At 40.8% G+C, this 15,770-nt stretch overlaps 1 protein-coding gene across 8 annotated transcripts in view; it reads left to right on the forward strand.

Annotated features, from left to right (window-relative positions):
- The window catches only part of PAPOLG (poly(A) polymerase gamma), an 81,356-nt gene that overhangs the window by 39,306 nt on the left and 26,280 nt on the right, over window positions 1-15,770 (forward strand). For 5 of the 8 annotated variants that reach the window (XR_006289919.1, XR_006289918.1, XM_043543886.1 and 2 more), the window contains exons 14-19: window positions 4,274-4,393; window positions 4,826-4,935; window positions 8,443-8,564; window positions 8,654-8,826; window positions 9,260-9,369; window positions 9,450-9,757. Coding sequence is in view for 5 of the 8 variants with exons in the window: in XM_043543886.1 (XP_043399821.1) it covers window positions 4,274-4,393; window positions 4,826-4,935; window positions 8,443-8,564; window positions 8,654-8,826; window positions 9,260-9,369; window positions 9,450-9,757 (943 nt within the window). In the remaining 3 variants the exon portion in view is untranslated. The remainder of the gene's footprint in view (window positions 1-4,273; window positions 4,394-4,825; window positions 4,936-8,442; window positions 8,565-8,653; window positions 8,827-9,259; window positions 9,370-9,449; window positions 9,758-15,770) is intronic. The other 3 variants (XR_006289920.1, XM_043543888.1, XM_043543885.1) reach the window with 1 other exon arrangement.

The raw sequence follows: 15,770 nt of genomic DNA on the forward strand, positions 1-15,770 counted from the left end.
AGAACCTTTGTTTCTCTTCCCCCCCCCCCCCCCCAGCTTTGAAAGTATCTTGTCTCCTCATTGGTCATTTTGGTCAGGTGACAGCGAGGTTATCCTAGCTTCTTAACCCTTTACAGGTGAAAGGATTTTTCCTCTGGCCAGGAGGGATTTAAAGGTGTTTACCCTTCCCTTTATATTTATGACAGCTTTCTATAATTCTCTTGGAAAAGTTAGATAAGTGTTAAACCTCCAACCTTCTGGGGTGGTTTCTCAAAACATCACAAGCAATGATAAGCACTAGTAAGATTAAACAATATCTGCAGTTTAAGTGCTGCCTGACTGTTTGGCAGTATGCAAGAGGAAGACATGCTATCAGCACCAGGTAACTTGCAATTAAAGCACACAGTTGAGAGCAATAATGCATCAAGTGACCAATTTAATCATAAAACTAACCATTTTTAATATAGGTGTGGTAAATTTTGGCTGATTAGTATTGGTGGCCTGTGCAGAAGTTTGAGGGATTTGCAAGATGATAAAGGATTGGGACATAAGTGATATGTGAAAGCATACAAGCAAAAATGTTCTTGAGTGTTTTTCTGTTTTTGTTTTTTTTGGTAAACCTTGCTCCTGTCTGAAAATCTTCATTGGTATGGTGACTGAAGTAAGTGGGGGGTGTTTGGTGGTGGTGTCCTCTTATGTTATGCAGCTGTATGGTCACTACTATGAAATTGGTTCTTCAAATCATATCTTTCCAAATGCAAGATTTCTCCTTATTACTTTCTTCTGAATTGTAAGTGTATGCTGCGGTTTACAAGTAAGCTTCAGTTTCAAAAATAATTTTTCAGTAGTTATAGTATCAACACATTACATGATTTGTTCTTATAGAGACTTGTATTTCAATAATCAACCATTTCTCTGAAATCTAGATGTGGGATCACACTTCTGAGGCTGAGAATTTAGACATGGTCATAAAGACTTTTTCCTATATTAGCCATAAGCCAACAGCTTTGCTTTTAGCACTGACTGGAAAGGAGCTTGATCTGAAGGCAATTAGGATTCAAAAACAGTTGTACAGCAATAAGCTTTTAATAGGCTGCAGAATACTAGCAGCTTTAAACTAATCTGCAGGACTCCTTGTGAGAGCACTATATCAGAATAGCAATTCAAGAAAAAAGTGGTTGGCACCATTTGCTATATTCTAACCTATTTCTATTTGTTCTAATGAAGTGTGGTTATGATCGTTTATTTACCTTATGTGTAGCAACACCAGGTAATAGGGTACATATTTCAGAATATCCTCCTCTTTGTTCTGTAACTAACAACCCAAATGTGCTCATTTCAATCAAACAATATCATATTAAATATCAAACATTTTTAAGGCCAAAACTATGTATTATGTCACAATAGCCTGTTAAGCATTAATTTTTGTTTGTTTCTGAAATGAAGTGCTTAACTGTGTTAAGGCTGCATGTAACAGTTAATGGGAGCACCCTGCTAGAAACTCCATAGTTAGGGTTCTGTTTTAAAATGGAGCATAAATCTCTGCTGCTGCTCTAAAATAAGTGGCTTTTTGATACAAAACTGCTTTTTAGGCCCTTTGATTTTTCTGTGCAGCCTTGGCTTTTTCTCATTTTAATAGGAAGGATTTGAAATTTGGGTCTTGTTTTCCTTGGCAGTTTGATCATCCACTAAAAAAGAACAGGAGCTTTCTCTTTATAAAATGTATGTATGTTCGCATGCACACACGGCGAAACAGTACAGTACGTACCACCATTCACTCACTCACTCACAGATGCTGCTCCCCCAACCTTCCCTTCACACGCTCCTCCTCTACCAAATGTCCCTGTCCTAGTTGTGTGTTGTGGTGCACTGGGAGGGGATAACTCGGAGGTGATGAAAGGCTGGCATCTGTAGGGGACAGAGTTAAGTTTGTAGCGTAAGTAGTTGTGGTAATAAGGTGTCTGGGTATAAAAGAGGACGTGTACTGTTGAGTTGGCTTATCCATTTCTCTGTTTTTGTGGATTTGAGTCAAGTCTGAGTGTAGCAACCCTAACTGTTGCACATTTTGTGTGTGTGTGTATTAATGCAGGCAGGAGTAACCTACAACACGCTGTATAAATGCAGTTAACATATGTTTGTCACAGTTTCAATAAAATATTGTTTTAACTGAACTAATAGTTGTCTCAGGTGGCTACTCAAGGGCAAAATCCATCTGTAAAACGTGGCTGTTCTGAGGATATAACTTGTGCTGTGTTGATTAACAATATAACTGATTGTTTCACTGTATTTTTGGTTCAATTTGAAAAATGTTCAAGCCCAAATAACCAAATCTAACCAAAAATGTATAGCCTATAGCCAAAGAATGCAATATAAAAAGGAGACATTACATACCCACCTTTCAGGAAGCAATTCTTACCTTGAAGCATGTTCACCTTATGCAATAAGTGTGAGTTGAAGAAGCACCTCCAAAATTACCTCCATTTATATCATGACTGTTTACAAGTTTTTTAAAAGCACTTTATATGTCACCTACAATCTAGCCCACCAGTTCCTTAACATGTTGTTCTGTACCTTTCATTATCTCTGTTTTGGAAACCACATTCCAAACCAGTTGGATTTAGAACAGATTAGGATTTACCTCTAGGACACACCATTGGTGTATTTTGGCTTTGACAGGCTTCTTATTTTCTAATGCCAAAGCTGACTTCAGCTTTGCAGTGTTGTGGGATATTTGACATGGGTGAATAGAATTGTGGGAAGAGTATAATACATCCAATTAATATAACTTCCCAATGCCTATACATATTCTATTAACACTGTATATAATACCAATTAATGTAATGTATACTGTGCCTAACATATATGTGTTGGCTAACAACTATTACCATACACTTAGGGAGTTTCTTTTGACATGATCTATGTATCTTTTTAATTATAGCATGATTGATATCTAATTTATGTTACAGTTCTAATGTATGATGAAACAATTTATGTACAATAACAAATTCTAACACGGAAATAAATATACTTTAAAATCACTCTTTATGTAATAAAGGAACATAAGGACAAGAAAAAGACCAAACTTGTCCTTAACACTTTACCTGATACCATGAATTTAATTCAGTTTGTGACTTTTTAAACTTACTGGTTCATGCAATAGTTATGCTGAAAGGGGAAATTAGTCAGTTTGTCATTTGACATCACTTTCTGTACAGGCTTTTTCTTTTTGTTTGTTCCACACTGCCATAAGAGTTTTTAAATTTTATTTTCCTAGTCAAACAATTTTCAGGTGGGTTCAGGGGTCAATACAGTACCTGAATTCTTTGAAATGTATGGAATTGACTAGAAATTTTTTTTTTTAAACTGGCTTCAAGTTAACAGTATTCCTTTAAGTAACTGAGGAAAACTGCTACTGTTCAGGTCTTCAACATAATGTTAAGTGTGTTCCAGAATAACTTGGGTTATTCTGCCCTTATCCTGCTTACAGACTTTCCTCTTGGTTTGGATAGGAAGACATTCTTCCTACACTTTCACAAGGACAGACAGCTGGAGAGAATTGGGAAAATGCCAACAAAACAGTTTGTTGGTGAAATCTAAACATTTTGGTTAGATTTGGGCAAGGTTCTGATGGGACCCAGGAGAGGCTCCAACAGAACCCAAGTACACCACTTCTTTCCCTTTTACAGGGAATTCTGCATTTTTTGCTTACCTTCCAAATCAGAACAAGATCAAATTTCAAAATGTCTAAATACTGCAGAAGCAGAACTATCTTTCTCTATTTAGCTCTAGCAAGAACTCTGCTCTTCCAGCTAAAAAGCTCTGAAGTGCAGTTCTCAAAACACAATCCTCCCGTGACATCTCGAGCTACAAACTAAGGTACCTTTCCAAGCACAGTTTGCTTCAAACTGACTTTTCTGCCTACCTACGGTCCAACCAAACAGTGTTAAACTTGCAACGTAGGATCTTGATCCTACAACCCCTTGATGGCTAGTATGGTAAGGGCCGTATTTAACTCCTTTAGAGGATAATGGTTATCATGAACTTGTCACAAGGTTTTCAATCGTGTAAAGCAATATTTGTCTAAAGGGAACTTCCTCCAGTCCTAATTAAAGTGAACATACATTTTGAGAGATCCAGCCTTGGGTTGCTATATTTAAATCCTACTGAGCTCCCTGTCATGTTGGGTTGATTGGACTGGTATTTTACGCTTTTTAAATTCTAACTGGTAGTTCAAACTATATTGTATTGTGATTCATTAAAACCAAACTAACCTAACACCTGATGTTTTTATTAGGGTTGGTCTAGTTGAATCTAAAATTCGTGTACTCGTTGGGAACTTGGAGAGAAATGAATTTATAAACCTTGCACACGTTAATCCTCAGTCTTTCCCTGGCAACAAGGAACATTGCAAAGAGTAAGTTAAGTTTTTCTTTTCTTTTCTTTCTTTCTTTTTTTTTAAAGTTTAAGAATGTGGTAGGTTGGTCCCTGTTAAAATTAAATTGAAATCTGCTAGTCTTCAGTCATTGTAGATATCTTGCAAGAATGCATGTGGAGGTATTTCAAGCTAATCAAACATTGTTTCACAGCTGTGTATCTTCAAGAAAAGGCAATCTGAACATGTCATAACATTTAAGAATGAGTGAAATATTGTACCTCTGACTAGTATACCAAAACACACAAGTACTAAAATGCAGATTTAATCTGCAACTCTATAATAATGAACAGGTAAATGATGGAGATTATTTTGTTTAATCCAGTTCCTGAAGTTAAATTGGGAACATCCAAATAGAACTGACATTGACACACAAATGAGACACATCAGTGATTTTTTTTATTATTATTAAAGGAGCAACTATGTATCCATGTGGTTCCTTGGAATAATTTTTAGGAAAATGGAAAATGCAGAAAGTGTTAACATTGACTTAACGTATGATATACAATCATTCACAGATACAGGTAAGCTTATATTTCACTTTAGTCTTGGTATGGTTTTTAGTTTGACTCTTACGAGATTATCTAAATAGCTAATATAATCAATAAACTTTTCCCGAACTCTGCCTCCTCCAGGATAGTTATGGTGAAGGTCTAGGCGCAGAGCATGTGGAGGCTTAATTTTAAAATAGTAAACTTTCTATGTTGACCACAAAACAGATATCTATCTTGGATGTATACCTGCTATAGGCATACAATAAGTGAGAAGGCACATTCCTTGTCAGATACACAAACCATATGAGGAACATGGTGAAGACCTGAATTGAAGCACTCTATAGCCTCTTACACTAAAGAGTTCTGCTAGACTTGTAAAAATGACACTATTTACATCCATCATATTTTATTTTATTTTTTTAGTGGCAGAAAAATCAGTAATATCGGCGCTACCTGTAAAACAATTAAAATACACATTCTGTCCATGTAGCAGAATGGGTAATGAGGGAAGACCTAAAACTCAAGCAGCACAGTAGATGTGTGAACCTCTTCTCTGGCATAGTGGGCACAGCTGGCTCAGTGAAGTTAACTATGCACTTGCTAGGCCAAAGGCAGCAAAGCTGGTGCCAGTGACTTGAAATAGGTGCCTCTGAAGGCATCATATGTATGGAAGTCAAAAAGGGGCATGAAGTTCGGGAACCCATACTTAAGACCATGAGAACAGTCTTGTTGTATGTAACTTGTAATAGGAATTGGCAAGAGTAGCAACCAAGAACTTAGAACCCAAAATTTCTATACTATTGATAGTTCTGAACTAACTCCCATCTGAGTCTGAAAACTAGATTGAACATCTGAAAACCTATTGTCATGGACACTTCTACATTGGTAGGGGCATGAATGCTCTTCTCCAGATTTGAGCATGGAGTTATTCTAATGTTACAAACACACAACCTTTATTACTAGCTACCTTGAGAATCAGGTTATAAACTCTTCCCTTCCCTTTCATTTGTGATGTGTTGGAACCACTGAAGTGCAGGTCTGAAGGGACAACGTTAATTTAATTTAATTCCATGATATTTTACTTAGTATTGTTACAAGTAATTCCCAAGGCTACGATAACTGAAAAATAAGATTTTTTTTGTTTGTTTTTTCTTTAGTTTGACAGCATTTTGTGTATATGCAGCAATCTGGTTCATTGCTCTTTGGCTTACAGTTTCTCAGTATGTTGTTGGAGCTATGGTGAGCTTATTGCCTTGAGTGCAGGCGACTGGACTAGATGACCTCTTGAGGTCCCTTCCAGTTCTATGATTCTATCTGAGAAGTTCAGTCAAATTCCATGTGGGCATCTGATGGGTAATGAAAATGTGCTTGTTAAACTTCAGTGGTGAGGTGAGGTGGCAGTGGTGCTTGGATAATATGGTAACTTCTAACAGTTCCTTGGGCAAAAGTCATTGAGGGCTAAAGCAATTGAGAAGCCTGCAGAAATCTGGCATACAAATGTGTAAGCATTTGAAAATGTTAGTGTGGAAGCCCAGTATGCTAGTTTGTTAGACTTAGGAGTGGACTGTCTGATACTTGCACAAAGTCTTTGCAGTGTATGTATTTATTTGAATGTCAACTGTCGTCTTTAACCTTTAAAACTTTAATAGTGCACTTATATATTTTTTCTTGCATTTAAGTTGTTATAACGATTGGCCCATATCAGTGCATTTATGGATGGCGTTCTGCATGGGCGCTGACTTCCTCTCTGCCGGGTGGGTTCTTGACACCCCTGCACTGCCCTCACCCTGCCCCCATTCCATCTCTTCCCCCAAGTCCCCGCCTCCTCCCCTGAGTGCACCACATCCCTGCTCCTCCCTCTCCCTCCTGGAAAGTCCTAAGCTCTGCCAAACAACTGTTAGGCGGCAGGGGAGCAGGAAGCGCTGGGAGAAAGAGACGTGGTGCGCTCGGGGGGGGGGGGGGGGAGAGAAAGAGGCAAGGAGGCAGGAGCTTGGCTACCAGTTGGTGCAGAGCACCCAGTCGCCACCTACGCTGTTAGGGATGTTTTTGTGTGCAACTCTGTGGCTCAAACTGTTACCAGACCCCTCTTTGAAGTCATTTAGTTTGAAGTCAAATGTTTGGCCTTGCTAAACAAACTGTACCATTTTAACTATAACTAGTATAATTAATCATTCAACACCTAAATGGGTATAACTGCATCCGCAGTAGAAATTTGCTTTATATGATACAGCTTGTTCCTTGCTTACCCAAGCTCTGCCTTGAGGCACAGGCTTTCCTAATCAGATTGGCAGTGGGGAGGGGAGATACAGAAACCCTGTGTTTAAATAAGCCCTTAGTCTTTTCTATTGATTTGAAATCGATATAGCTAAATTGGTGCAGCCCACTAGTGTGGATGCAGTTATACTCATGAAAATGGGCTTATGTTGGTAAATAAGCTATATGTAAACGTACCAATATTAACACCTTTATCCTAATAGTACATAGTTAAATTGGTACATAAATGTTGCATAGACAAGTCCCACTGCTTTTAGATTTAAATGGTTTTAGTGAAAGATCAATGGAAGCTCGGGATCTTTTAACTAATTCTAGTATCCCCAATGCTCTTGGCAACCTACTGAACAACTAACTTAAACAAATGCAGAATATAAAGTCCACTAAGTAAACCCTTAAGACTGAATATCCACTAATGTGATGCCCAGTATTAAACTTCGAATCAGTAAGAGTGATACTGCTGCATTTGGTTTATAGGAGATGGAAACGGAAAAGGCTCTCTTAAAGGGACACCATAAAAAAAAAGTGCCAAATTTTAACTTACATTATCAGTCCTATTTTGTCTCTACCTCTGCTTTGCCTGTCTCCTTGATTTCTGGGCAGTCATGCTAGTGAAACGAAATAAACTGCCTCAAGCTTTTTTGCCTGCATTTTTAGATTTAAGTATTTAAGGAGCTGAGTTATTTGATCTGCAAATTACATGTATTTGAATCCATCAATTACCCAACACTGTTTGTAGAGCCTAAAGTTAACTGAACTTTCTCAGTCCAGTGGATCAAAGAGGGAATTAAATTTAAGATTAAAAAAAAACAGACAAAAACCCTACATTCCTCTTACTCACCAACATTGTTTGCAACCTTTTTAAGCAGCACAGATACCTGTAATCAGTTGTTTTAAAGAGGTATCTTTAAACAAAGTTAAAATGACTACAGGATGGTGACAGACTGCAAACATCAAATGGACCGAGTTGGTTATGAAATGTAAAGTAAAATGGGCTTCCCAGCATACAGTTCTCCCATTTTTATCAACTGGCATGAATTTGGAAACTCTCCTGGTGACCTTCTGTTGTTGTAGCTTTAGTTTAAATGAGCTTCAACATATTATTGACAATATTCCAATATGATATGTTCAGAGTAAAAACACTTAATGAAGGCCTGCTGTTGGCTTCTTCATTCAGAAACATAATTTTACAAAAATATAATCTAAGTTGAGGGAATTGGAATCTGCATGTATTCTGGCTTTAAATTGGGTAATTGCATATTACAGTTCATAGGCAGGCAAATAACATCAATATGCTAAAAGACGGCATGAAGATTGAAGCAACTCATGTGAAGAAAAAGCAACTGCATTATTATTTGCCTGCTGAAATTTTACAGAAAAGAAAGAAGGTACGTTGAAGTTTTGATCCTTCACATAATATTTGCATGTGTGCATATCTTTTTAAAAAAAGATTATATCTTGTAACCTTTGTTTTCAGCAAAGCATACCAGACATTGGTCGAAACATTAGTGGACTTTCATCCAAAAGGGCTTCAGTGGATGTAAGCTCTTTGGATGGTTCAATGAACACAGACACAGGAACACGATATAGCTCCCCTCCCTTGTTAAACAGGATCTCTAAATTGGACAACTCTCTGATAGAAACAGAAAGGTTAGTAGTTTGTAAGCTTGTGCCTTGTAGCAATGTGAAGTGCTTGCAAAGGGTAACTTTTACTTTTAACATGGACAAGTTTATTTGGCAGTTCTTACTTATTTCAGTCTTTATATAAATCGCTGTGGCATGCATACTAAATTTTTTTAATCAATAATTAAGTTGATTCTTGGGGTCTTGCAAAATAAATATATGGAATAATTGTAGTGTCTTGTATATCTACAAACTTTTGAAGGATAATGACCATGAATAAATAGAATGGCAGCAAAAATTTAAAGGGACGTTATGTCAGAAATCAACTGTCTTCAATATACAGTGTATGCATTTTCTTCGGCCAGTGGATAGATCAAGGAGATCGGTAACAAGTGTACAGTTGATAGACTAGCTGTGTAACCGAAAATGTGAAAGAGCATATACAATGTTTATTTAACAGGAACACTGTACTTCAGAGAACCAGTGCTGCTACCAGTAGAGAGAAGTCATTGAATGTCACTATGCCATCAGTGCCTGTTAAAAGACTGCCCATTCCAGTTATTGGTTCAAGTATGTATCCAAACATAGTAAGGAAAATGTAACCCTTAACTCTATGTAACTACACTTTAAAGGCTGTTTTCTTTGTGCAGAGACCGAGATTGCAGGTACAACAAAAGCAGTGCTACCTCCAACTGGATGCACCATACCTACAGTAGTAGGACGAAATGTGATTTCTCGACTTATTACACCTCCTCCTGCACAGGGACAACAGCTCCTAAATGGAATTTCAACTCTAAACTCTAAAAATGCTGCACCTAAAAGACCTCATTCACCTTCCTCAGAAGAATGCACTAAAAGACTAAAAGATATAGAAAAGGTAAAAACACACTTCAATATGGAATCAAAGGGAGAAAGAGTTGGAGAGATGTATATAGATAAACTCCAAAAGACTCTGCAGGTAATGTTATAACTTCAATTTTTAATACTGTTGTTTAAAAAGAAAATACTGGCTGTCAGAATTAGCCTAGTGTTCAATGTTCAAAGTTCGTGTATGTAGAATGCAGTGTTCAGATCTGACATGACAGTTTCATTCCAGCAATCCAGTGACTAAATCCTAAACTTTGATTATAGGCTCTTGGAAAGTTTGAAACAATTGCTATACCACACCTACCATTAGATGCTCTAGGAAGAGAGAGAAACTGTCTCATAGGAACAACATCTAATCTGAAGCTCTATGAAACATTTAAAAATAACCTGGAAAGGATTTTTTAAAAAAGCTAGGCTTGTGCCCTTTATTTGTTGCTTAGTGATTTTATAAAGAGGGCCCAAAAGTTCCTACTGTTATGCTTGCTTTAACCATAGAAATCAGTATTGTTAATTCTGGACTATCTTCTTTTTGCTGAATGACCTAGATGCCTATTGTTAGTGCCTTTCATTATAGGGGTGGTATTGAAATCTTTACCAAAGCCTGCCTTTCTCCAAAATGTTCATTAGTCATTGAAGTTTGACTAAAGAGTCTACATTTCTTCTACTACTTTGAGTAATGGTCCCTATTGTATTCCATGGTGGGTTATGCATGCGCACCATACATCCAGAGCTGGAGAATTTGAAAGTAGTGTCCGTTGGTCCACACATGCACTCTGATTCACCTGTGCCTCTGTCTGAGGGGATAGAAAGCAGGGCAGACTGATCACCTCTCCAGTTTCTTCTCACTACTGCATGGTCCAGGTTGGAATCTTCAGTGTCTACAGCTTTGGCTACATCCTACAAAATAAGAATTAACTAGTTTGTAAACAGCTTTAACAGTTTAGTGTTTTTATAAATCAGTTTCCTGGGTAAAACCACCCCATTTAGGTCCAGGACTATGCCCAGGACTCCAGGCATCAAACGCCATGCTTCCTTCCCACGATCTTTCTCGGTCAGCGACAACCACCTCAGTCTGTACTGCCTTGGGAAAGCCCACATCATGATGCGGTGCAGTATCTGTCAATTGTTCCCCAGCCATACCCGAGAAAGGCAGGAACTTCGTCTCCGCAAATACCTCATGAAGAAGGCCATGAAGCCCCAGTCGGATCCACCTCTGAGGGAACTGACCGCGGGAAGGAGTTTATCACCCATCCCATACACAGAAAACTTCTCCCTTCCAACGGCACTGACAGTACCACCACTGGAACTGGAATCTGACTTCTCTTCTTCAGGAGAGTGTGAATCACCCCATGAACTTTTCTTCCCCTACCTTGTGTGTTCACCACCACCCAGGAGACCTGCACCAGTTTGGGACCAACCTCTCCTTCATCTAACTTAGAGCTGCTGGCATGGGGCCCCCATGACCACCTACTGACCCTTCCTACTGGGTGCCTTGGGACCAGTAGTCCCATGCGGAGTCTGTCTGATCTGCCAGGGAGTCACCTCTTGCCTCCCCTCTAAGGGAACACTCAGATCTGCCCCTGGATCTGGCATAGGAGGAACATTATGCTATGGATCAGGTGGTTCCACTGGAACTAGTAAGACTGCCATCTTCATTCCCGGAAGAAGTGGTGACTCCTACATCTCCATCCACCTCTCTTCCCCCAGTGACTTCAGGAAGTTCCCAGATCATCTCCACAGAGTTGCTGGAGAGTTTGATTCCTCTCCAGGAGATCCAGGACTCTCAGGACAAACTCTTAAACATCATCCATGCATCTAGACCCCAACATATTAGCTCTCCCTGCTAATGAAGCCATACTGGAGCCATTTAGAACAGTTTGGTGCTCCTCTGCCAGCTGCGCTCCTACCCTGAAAAGGGCAGAATAGCGTTATTACATGCCAGCTGAAGGAACAAATCTATTTTCTCACCCCACTCTCAACTCCGTGGTGGTCCATCCCGCTTCTGAAAGGGCTACACAGTCACATCCCTGGTCTATCCTTGCTGATAAAGAGGGCAAATGCCTGGATCTGCTGGGGAGAACGGTCTTCTCATCATCCAGCCTCCAGTTCAGGATAGTCACTAATGGCTAAATACGATTTCCTGACTTATGCCAAGTTTGCAGAGTTTACTGACTGCCTTCTGCAGTAGGACAGAGCTCATTTTCAAGCTCCTGATAGATGAAGGCAAACTGATCACGGTCCCTGGACTCCAGGGCTACCCTCCGTTTACATCACAAACAAGCCTCGAGTATTGGTCAAGTCGTGTGTATCTGCTAAGTCATATGGTCTCATGCAACTACAGCACTCCACTTGCAAGACTCCACTTTCGTTGCCTTCAAACACGGCAATCAGTGTACTCCCCAAAATGTTAGTCAGTGAACCCCATGATGAAAAAGGGAAGAAGGAGGATCCTGGGAACTACAGGCCAGTCAGCCTCACCTCAGTCCCTGGAAAAATCATGGAGCAGGTCCTCAAAGAATCAATCCTGAAGCACTTACATGAGAGGAAAGTGATCAGGAACAGTCAGCATGGATTCACCAAGGGAAGGTCATGCCTGACTAATCTAATCGCCTTTTATGATGAGATTACTGGTTCTGTGGATGAAGGGAAAGCAGTGGATGTATTGTTTCTTGACTTTAGCAAAGCTTTTGACGCTGTCTCCCACAGTATTCTTGTCAGCAAGTTAAGGAAGTATGGGCTGGATGAATGCACTATAAGGTGGGTAGAAAGCTGGCTAGATTGTCGGGCTCAACGGGTAGTGATCAATGGCTCCATGTCTAGTTGGCAGCCGGTGTCAAGTGGAGTGCCCCAGGGGTCAGTCCTGGGGCCGGTTTTGTTCAATATCTTCATAAATGATCTGGAGGATGGTGTGGATTGCACACTCAGCAAATTTGCGGATGATACTAAACTGGGAGGAGTGGTAGATACGCTGGAGGGGAGGGATAGGATACAGAAGGACCTAGACAAATTGGAGGATTGGGCCAAAAGAAATCTGATGAGGTTCAATAAGGATAAGTGCAGGGTCCTGCCCTTAGGATGGAAGAATCCAATGCACCGCTACAGACTAGGGACCGAATGGCTAGGCAGCAGTTCTGCGGAAAAGGACCTAGGGGTGACAGTGGACGAGAAGCTGGATATGAGTCAGCAGTGTGCCCTTGTTGCCAAGAAGGCCAATGGCATTTTGGGATGTATAAGTAGGGGCATAGCGAGCAGATCGAGGGACGTGATCGTTCCCCTCTATTCGACACTGGTGAGGCCTCATCTGGAGTACTGTGTCCAGTTTTGGGCCCCACACTACAAGAAGGATGTGGATAAATTGGAGAGAGTCCAGCGAAGGGCAACAAAAATGATTAGGGGTCTAGAGCACATGACTTATGAGGAGAGGCTGAGGGAGCTGGGATTGTTTAGTCTGCAGAAGAGAAGAATGAGGGGGGATTTGATAGCTGCTTTCAACTACCTGAAAGGGGGTTCCAAAGAGGATGGCTCTAGACTGTTCTCAATGGTAGCAGATGACAGAACGAGGAGTAATGGTCTCAAGTTGCAATGGGGGAGGTTTAGATTGGATATTAGGAAAAACTTTTTCACTAAGAGGAGGGTGAAACACTGGAATGCGTTACCTAGGGAGGTGGTAGAATCTCCTTCCTTAGAGGTTTTTAAGGTCAGGCTTGACAAAGCCCTGGCTGGGATGATTTAACTGGGAATTGGTCCTGCTTCGAGCAGGGGGTTGGACTAGATGACCTTCTGGGGTCCCTTCCAACCCTGATATTCTGTGATTCTATGATTCTATGACAATTCTGCTCAGTGTCTACCCTGCTATGGTGCACAAATCCAAATCCTTGTCAGGTATGCATGGGCTCCTCTTTCTCCCTTCCTCTCCAGAGAGGACCACTACTACATATGCATCCCTGTTGAGTTGGGGAGCCCACATGAACAACCACATAGCTCAAGGTACCTGGACATCTCAAGAGTCCAGGATGTCCATCAATATTCTGGAATTTGAACAGTCTGAAAGGCATGAGGGTCCCTTCTTTCATTCATCCACGCTCACCAGGTCCCTGTAATGTCAGACAACATTACACTGTCTTCTTCATCAACAAGCAATGAGGAGTGGGTTCCGCCTCCCTGTGCACAGAAGCAGTCAACCTCTGGAACTGGTGTATCACCAATCAAATCATCCTGTCGGAAGCCTACATTCTAGGAAAGCAAAATGTGCTTGCAGACTCCCTTAGCAGACATTTCAGTCAACCACAAGTGGGAGCTCCACAACGCAGTACTGTGTGAATTTTCACTCTGAGGAACCCCAACCAGAGACCTGTTCACCTCTCAAGAAAACAGGAAATGCACCACATATTGCTCCAGAGAAGATCTTGGTTGTCATCCAAGACACTCTGCTTCTTCCTTGGTTGGATCAGCTCAACTATGACTGTCCTCTTTTACTGGTCCTTCCACAAGTTCTATGCAAAATCCAGTAGGATGGAGAATGGGTTTGTCAGCTTGCGCGCCCCCCCCCCTTTCTGGGGTGCCACCTCATGTACTAGGGTACCACTCAGCCCTCCGGTTCCACCAGTCTGGGTTCCCTTACACTACCCTGCTGAGCCAGGCCCTCAAGCCTTCTCCAGCACACAAACAGGTAGGGCCACACCCAGCTGCAGAAAGACACCCACTGAGATCAGCTCTGTGTAGGAAGACTCAGCTCAGGAATTGCCCAGCACTCAAGTGCATGTCCCCTCTGGAGTGTAAACCCAAAATTGTTTTGCCTTGCGCTGCACAGAAATCTGTACAGCAGAAGCTCATGAACCCACCCCCTCCCTCAATGTGGAGGAAGATATGCACAGCTTTTTGCTTCCCTCCCCCCAATTATGAATTCCACAAACTAGTTTCAGAATGAACAAAAACAAGTTAGATTTTTAAGTGATTATAAGGGATAGCAAACAGATCAAAGCAGATCACCTTAGCAAATAAACAAAAAACGCAAACTGAGCTTAACACAGATAGGTAGGATATAAATTAGCAAATTCTCACCCTGAGTGATAAATAGGCTGGCAGATTCTTAAGGCACAAGTTTCCTTGGCTTTCCCAGGTTTCATACACAGGCTGAAGATCTTTCTAGCCTGGGACCATCACTTCCTACCATTCAGTACTTGCCCCTCAGGTGTTTCCAGGAGTGTTGTTGCAGGGAGAGTGAGGTACCCTCATGATGTCATTATCCTCCTTTTACATCTTCTTCCCACTTGCTGGAAAGCTCTTTTGCTGTGACTTGGGTCAAACAGTCCCCATGGTGTAGTGCTGTCTCTGAGAGGTTTTTCTTGTACACCGTTCCTGGGGTAATCCTTGGGCTTATGTGCCCTTCCTCAATAAGTCATTAACATTGCTAGGTACAACAGTAAAAAGGCCTGAAAGGCTGCTTGTGGGTGTTTTTAACCTCACAACATGTTTCAGTAACACATATATAGCCAAACTTCACATACAATGATAGCACACACAATCCAACAAGATATTAATATCTGGCAGATCAAGACTTTTCGAATACCTCACAAGACCTACTTTATACAAAACATATCCTAATTACATGACAGTGGTGAATATTGGGATGTCAAAGGGTTATCCTGATTGCCATCTTCTGTTCCACACAGTTCTGGTTTCCCAACCTCCTACACATGTTATCTTGACCACCAATCATCCTCCCAACATTTCCTGAGCTCCTGACCCAGTGGAACAGCAAGATCAGACACCCTGATTCACGTCCACTCCTCCTCAGGATTTGGTATTTGGATGGGCATCATCATTATAACGTTCATGCTCCACAACCATAAGAGACCTCCTCTCAAATAATAGAAAGGACTCTACTAGAAAATGTTACCAAGCTAAATGGAAGAACTTTTCTTGGGCACATCAGAAGAGGCATTCTCCCAGAAACTACAGATATTTCTCTTATCTTGGACTATATCCTATCTTTGAAAACATCAGGTTTGTCCATCAGCTCCTGGAAAGTGCACATGGGGTAATCGGGGCATACCTGCCACCTTCTCAGGGCTGCCTGGTCTCTGCGCATCCTCTGACCAATA

The sequence above is a fragment of the Chelonia mydas genome, chromosome 3 (assembly GCF_015237465.2).
Source record: "Chelonia mydas isolate rCheMyd1 chromosome 3, rCheMyd1.pri.v2, whole genome shotgun sequence".
Taxonomy (NCBI): Eukaryota; Metazoa; Chordata; order Testudines; family Cheloniidae; genus Chelonia; species Chelonia mydas.